The following is a 7,500-nucleotide window of genomic DNA, read 5'->3' as shown; positions in this document are numbered from 1 at the left end:
TGATGATAAAATTGTCTTTAATAAATTTAAAAAATATATTAAACAAAATAAAAATGAAAAGGACATTTTTAAGTTTATGAAGGAAGAATTAAAAATATCAGAAGGCTTGTTTTTAAATATAAAATATTTATATTATTCCTTTGATATAAACAATGATATGTTATTAAATTTTTACGAATATAAAGATCAACTTACAACGTTTGCAGTTCTTGATTCAGCTCCAGACATAGTATACGCTACATGATAGCTCACACAAGGAAATAATAAATAAATAAATAAATATATATATATATATATATATATATATATATGTATATACATTTATATATTTTAATAATTTGATTAATTTTAATTTTTTTTCATTGTAACATTTGAGAATAGCAATATTTTAGTTTTTATATTTTTATAGACTTGTAATTTTTTTCTTTTCTTTTTTTTTTCCTTTTTTTTTCTTATCTAAGTTAAAATTAAAAAAAAAAAAATATAAAATAAATACATGTAGATGTAACTCAAAACTAAAGAGATATGTAATATATACAATATAACATATATGTTATAATATATATTATATTTTCATATGATTAATTATTATGTTTTATTTATCACATTTGAGAATTCTAAAATTATTGTTATCATATATATAATAAAAAGAAATTATTTTTTTCTTTAAACACACATAGAATAAATAAATAAATATATAAATAAATTAAAAAGAAGAGTCATTATTTACATTTCATTGTATTCATTTTATTTTAATATAAAAATATATATATATATATATATATATTATATATATATATAAATATATTTATATAATAAATATTTTACCGCCTTGATAATATTACGTTGCATGCTCTATAAATATATATAAATAAAATATTGCCCATTAAAAAAAAAATATATATATATATATATATAATTATTTATATATGCTATATTTTTTTTTTTTTTTTTTTTTTGATATGCGCTTAAATAAAAAAATAAATAATATTTTATATTTATTAATTTATATATACATAATAAAATATAAGTACGAATAAATAAACAAATAATATAATATATGTTATATATTTATATATATAATATATATATATATTTATTTATAATATATACATACTTTTTTTTCTTTTAAGTTTTAAAAATAAAAAATATATATATATATAATATTATATATGTAATATATTATATATATATATATATTATGTATATTTATTATTTAAAAAAATAATTAAGGTCATATATTTAAGTATTGACTAATATATATATTATAATATATAATATATGTAGAGACCTCTTGTGGCTTTTTTAAAAAAAAAATAAATATATAATATATTTATATATATATATATATATACATATATATTATATATATAACATATATATATTTATTTTTATATTTATTTTTATATTTATTTTATATTTATTTTATTTTTGTTTGATTTTTATTCCGGGCCATGATATGTAGAAAATATAATTATGGAATATATTATAAAAAATGAAAAAGAACTTAGTTTTATAAAAAATGCAGAAGTAAATGTATTCAACGTAGATAATAATAAAATAAATAATATTCATAATAATGTGACATCTGAGTTATGTATTAATAATTTTAATGTATTATATAATAATGATACAATAAAGAAAAAAGAAAAAAAAAATGGGGATATGATAGAGGAAGAAGATAATTATAGAAATAGGACAAATATTATAAATAAAGATAATCGACATAACCAAGAGACTATCATAAAAAATGTTATAACATATAAGAATAATACAAATAATATTTTCTCTAATGCTTTTAATAATAATAATAATAATAATAACGCTTCTCAAAACGATATGTCAATGAATATATTAAATAATGAATCCTCAAATAATAAACACCAATTAACAATAAATAAAGACAACAACGGAATAAAAAAAAGAAAGAAAAAAACGAAAAATAAAAATATATATATGAACTGTCAATATGAAGAAAATAATAATAATTTAAATCATATCAATATACAAATGAAAAATGAAATAAAAAAAAACATCCAGAAAAAAATGAATCAAAATGATTATTTATTATGTACTATAAATGAATTCTTAAAACAAGGTCTCAAAAATGAATGTATCCCATTATTTCAAAGATTACAACAGAATCTATTTTTTTTAGTCATGTTAGCTAATAGACCAGAAGACAACTTAGATGATGAACAAAGTAATTATTCTTCAGAATAAAATAAAGTCATTTTATAAACACAAAAAAGAGAGGACTACACCTTCTTACAGATGAAACATATCCAAAAATATATATTTATTATAAGTCATATATAAATATGGATGTGTATACTATATAATATATAATATATATAATATATTTTTTTATTAATATATATGTAATGTATAGTTTTTTTATATTTTTATACATATGAGTTTAAATACATACATACATACATATATATATATATATAATATATTTATAATACATTTTCATATTTTTATTAACATTTACCACCTTGTCAAAAAATGTTCATCCTTTAAAAAAAATTATTTTTTTTTATAATTATCTTTTGTCACAAGAAAAATAACTTAAAACTTATTTATTTATTTATTTATTGATTCATTCTTTTCATATAAAGCACTTATAATAAAAAATTTATTAATTTTTTTTTTTTTTTTTTTTATATTTTTTTAATTTTTCTGGAATACTTGAATTAAAAAAAAAAAAAATGAAATTTAAAGTAAACAATATATAATATGAAAGGAAATTTTTTTTGAATATAACACGTATTATATATATATATATATATATATATATATATAAGAAAAGAATTAAATGTAGAGAATGCCAATGAGATAAAAAAAAAAAAAAAAAAAGGCACATAAACATATCAATCTATCAATCTATAAATATATCAATATAGCAATACATATATATATTATTAAACACAAAATTGATAATGAGAAAAAAAAAATTTTAAATCTTAAAAATTAAAAAAAAAAAAAAAAAAAATAGGAAGCAAACGTGTTATTAGATATAAAGAAATAAAAAGATATAAAAAAAAAATTATACATTTGGAATTTGTCTTTCCCCACATATATACATACATACATATATATATATATAACATATAACATATAACATATAACATGTAACATATTATATGTGTCTAATAATTTAACTCCGGGTGCCCACTAAACTGGTCGAAATTTTTTGAATAGTTTGTATCTGAATCATTTTGCATAGCATGGTTCATATTAAAAGCATGATAATTAGAATAGGGCATTGAATTTAGAACAGCTGCATAATCCATATTATTATACATATTATTAGTATTATTATTATTATTATTATTGTTAGCATTATTTGGATTATTATTTTGATTATACATTAATCTATTATTCATATTAGACATATTTGCCAGATCTGCTGCTCCTACTACACCACCTGTAGGTCCTTTAGAAAAACTATTAAAATTATAAGGCATCATTTTATTATTACTATTCATTAAATCTGGTGGGGGTGGAGGCATACCATTATTTTTTGATTTCTTATCCATATTATTATATGAATTTCTTGGAATAAAATCATCTTCCAATTTTGCAAAACTAGCTATATTATTATTCATTAATTCAAACATATGATTATTATTATTATTATTGTTATTATTATGATTCATATTATTAGCAGTCATCAGATTAGCCATATGATGATGATTACCATTATTATTATTATTGTTATTATTATTATTGTTATTATTGTTATTATTGTTATTATTATTGTTATTATTGTTATTATTACTATTATTATTATTACTATTATTATTATTATTGTTAGTACCACCACTCTTTGATGAATTCTTTACATATGCTGTAAAATTCTTATTTATATTATCCAAATAAGAACAAAATAATAATTGCCTATGAACATTATGCTTATCTAAAAATTCATAATTTATTTTCAATGATTCTTCAGCTACTGCCTCCCAATAATGCCATACGGTTTTAGGTATACGCACTTTTAAATTTACCTTTCCATTCGGCTTTTGTGGTACATTACATCGTAAATATGCAAATCCTTGGTCATACAAATTTCTTAAATTTATATCATAGGATTCAGAATTATTATATACCTCATGTAATGTATATTTCTTTGCCTGAATTAATAAATTGTCTCCCCAATCTACTAAGAACTCACATTCTAATGTAAACAAATCACGTAATACCATACCTCCTAATTTATTAAAGGTTATCTTTATATAACAAAAATTACGAGAATAATTCTCATCAGGAAATCCATTATTAGGATATATTGCAGCTATTTCAAAATATGGCTCATCCACTTCATTCTTTACACTAGGAATTATTATATTGTTGTCATCCAATAATAATATATCCAATTCAAAACAACTATTCACCTTACTCTTACGTGGCTTACTCACCACATTTTCATCGTAATATTTTAATTCCTCATTCACAAAATCAGTAGCCTTCTTAATCAACTCTTGGTTATACAACATTAGCGTCCTGTCCAGCAACGCCTGTTCATTGTTATTTTCCATGTTGTTAGACCTTGAATCAAAAAAGCTAAAAAAAAAAAAAAAAAAAAAAAAATATATATATATAAATATAAATATAAATATATTTTTATATAATAGCTAGCTATTTTGAAAAAAAAAAAAAAAAATATATATATATTTTACAAAATGGCTAGCTTTTTTTTTTTTTTTTTTTGTAAAATATAGCTAGCCATTTTGTAAAATATATACATATATATATATATATATAAACATTCATATGTTTCGTTGCTTAATTGTTTCTCATTATTATATTCATATTTATCTCTTACTCATTTCGAACTGAGTTGTAGTAATGCAGCTCCGGTATTCCTAATCTCCACATGACTTCTTTCCAGCAATCTTTAAAATAAAACATAATAAATAAATATATTATATATATTATATATATTATATATATATATATATAATATATATTATAATAGAGTGTTATTTTTTTATTTCATTTTATTTTTATCTTTTTACTTATATTCCTTTGGTAGTGCTCCGTAGCAAACTTCTGCTTAAGGATGTGCCTTCCACATGCACGACATAAGGTTCTCTCACTCTGGCGATAATAAAAGTCAATTCGAATATCACCAATAAATTGATCTCCTCTAGTTACTGTCCTAACTTTGATCATATCTGTATTTGGGAATTCCCATAATTTTTCAAATAATTCATCAACCAATAAAACTGTTTTGAAACCAGTTACTCTTTGATTTATTGGTCTAATATTTTTATACAATTCAGCTGGTAAATCTTCCATTTTATATGTTTTCCAATTTGCTCCACTTTTTAATATAGTCAAATCTTTTAAATATTCTTTTACTTCTTTATAATTTAAATATGAAAAGTTATTCGGTTTTTTAGGAACAACAAAATTCTTGTACATAAAATTATTTGAACCATCCTTCATCATATCACCATAAGCTTTTGACATATCATTATTACTTGCAGGAGACATACCTACAACACTTCTACTAAAAGGATTTTTACGTCGCCTTTTTACTTTTTCTTTTCCTTCATTATTATTTTTTTGTTGAGGTTTATGTTTCAAACTGTTATTATTATTATTATTATTATTATTACTATTATTATTACTATTACTATTATTATTATTATTATTACTATTATTATTACTATTACTAATATTATTACTATTATTTATAGTATTATTCATATTATTATTCATATTATTATTCATATTATTATTCATACTATTATTCTTCATTTTGTTATCTAACATATTCATGTCTAAACCATTTTCATTTGTTGAACTTGTGCAGAGAAAATTACTATTACTATTCAATCCATGATCAGTCATACTACCACCCTTTCCAATATCCATATCATTAGATGGTATATGTAATGTAGTACCTTCATTATTTTCTGTAGATATTTCATATTTTACATCTATCTCTTCATTATATTCATTATTTTCATCAATAACACTTTCAAAATCTTTTCCTTCTTCCATATCATGTATATCATCAGTATCATTATAATTAATATCTTTCATTTCCTCTTTTACATATATATTATTTAAATGAAGATCATTATTATAATTAAATCCATTCATCATCTCTCCCCTAACATTACTATTATTATTCATATTACCATTACTATTGATATTGCTATTAATATTGATATTATTATTATTGTTATTATTTCTATGATTTTCCATGTCATCATCAATTTCTTGTTTCATCATGCGATTGCTTAAGAGCCCATTCACTCGACTGTTACCAATATTTTCATTATGGTATGCATCGTATTCTTCTTCCTCCTCACCATATCCATGGTGTTCTTTATTTATATTATTACCTTCTGCAAATCTCTTCATACCTTTGCGTCTTCCATCTGGAATATGTGAATAATTGCTACTATGGTTATAAAATGAATTATTACTACAATTATTATTATTATTATTATTATTATTGTGATGGTTAATGTGGTTAATATTATCATGATTATTAAGGTGATTAAGTTGATTAAGGTGATTAAGATGATTATGGTGGTTCATTTCATCATCTTCATATTCTTCACTAGAACAGAAAAAAACCTCCTTACAACATAAAATATATTTTGTAGTTAAGGGCTTATATTTTATTATTTTCTCATAACATGTTATCAAATTAAAATGATCATAATTTAAACAAGCATGATGTGGTAACATGTCTTCATTCTCTATAATATCATAACAATCATTCAAATTATTACTATTATTATTATTATAATCATCATGTTCATGATAATTCTCATCATTAGAATCTTCATAATTATAATCGTCTTCTATATTATTATATATGTCAGAATTATAATATCCATTATATATCATATTTCGTTTTTTCTCATTACTCTCATAAATTGATCTTAAAAAAACATCATAGTTAAACTCCATTTTTTGTTCCATCTGATTAATTTTCATATTTAACCTTTTTTTATTTATTAATTTGAAATAATATAAATAACTAGACACATTTACACTCTCGACATTTTCATAAAAATAATTACAATAATTATCATATGTCATATCATCATCACTTAAATATTTACAATAATGTTTTTCATTTTTACATACATTAAAACGTTTCTTCTTTCTTCGCTTCCTCTTGTTATTTCTATAAACAATATTATTATCACTATTGTATCCAGGTTCTATATCTCTGTTGTTAGGAAATTTTGTAGATATACCATCATCGTTAAGGTTGCTGATAAAACTACATGAATTATATCTATTATAATTGTTATTATGATAGCCTCTTAATTTTATATGATCACTTGTAGCAAGTAATGAATAATCATTATTACAAAGATACATCTTTTTACATTTTTGTTCTGCACTATTACAAGGACACCACCTATTAATATTACTACTATTTATAATATTGTAATAATTATGATAATTATTCCATTTATTCTTATTTTTTAATATTATTTTGTTTTTTTCTAATTT

At 20.1% G+C, this 7,500-nt stretch overlaps 3 protein-coding genes across 3 annotated transcripts in view; 2 read left to right on the top strand and 1 right to left on the bottom strand.

The window, feature by feature from the left end:
* Positions 1 to 244, top strand: part of PADL01_1328700 (apicoplast calcium binding protein 1) — a gene marked incomplete at both ends in the record, with an annotated part of 1,509 nt that extends 1,265 nt beyond the window's left edge. The window contains one exon of the mRNA XM_028683835.1: positions 1 to 244. This exon is cut by the window's left edge and continues 1,265 nt beyond it. Coding sequence (XP_028539974.1) covers positions 1 to 244 — 244 coding nt within the window.
* Positions 245 to 1,476: 1,232 nt separating this feature from the next.
* PADL01_1328600 (conserved Plasmodium protein, unknown function) lies at positions 1,477 to 2,223 on the top strand (the record flags this gene model as incomplete). The annotated part of the gene is made up of 1 exon (XM_028683834.1): positions 1,477 to 2,223. One exon carries the CDS (start codon positions 1,477 to 1,479, stop codon positions 2,221 to 2,223), a length of 747 nt encoding a protein of 248 aa, XP_028539973.1.
* A 932-nt stretch (positions 2,224 to 3,155) lies between these two features.
* PADL01_1328500 (conserved Plasmodium protein, unknown function) overlaps positions 3,156 to 7,500 on the bottom strand; it is a gene marked incomplete at both ends in the record, with an annotated part of 5,836 nt that continues 1,491 nt past the window's right edge. Inside the window, 3 exons of the mRNA XM_028683833.1 lie at positions 3,156 to 4,572; positions 4,835 to 4,904; positions 5,028 to 7,500. The exon at positions 5,028 to 7,500 is cut by the window's right edge and continues 1,491 nt beyond it. Of these exons, the coding sequence (XP_028539972.1) occupies positions 3,156 to 4,572; positions 4,835 to 4,904; positions 5,028 to 7,500 (3,960 nt within the window). The remainder of the gene's footprint in view (positions 4,573 to 4,834; positions 4,905 to 5,027) is intronic.

The sequence above is a fragment of the Plasmodium sp. gorilla clade G2 genome, assembly GCF_900097015.1.
Source record: "Plasmodium sp. gorilla clade G2 genome assembly, chromosome: 13".
In the NCBI taxonomy this organism is placed as follows: domain Eukaryota; phylum Apicomplexa; class Aconoidasida; order Haemosporida; family Plasmodiidae; genus Plasmodium; species Plasmodium adleri (nom. inval.).
This window is presented reverse-complemented; position numbering and strand designations above follow the sequence as displayed.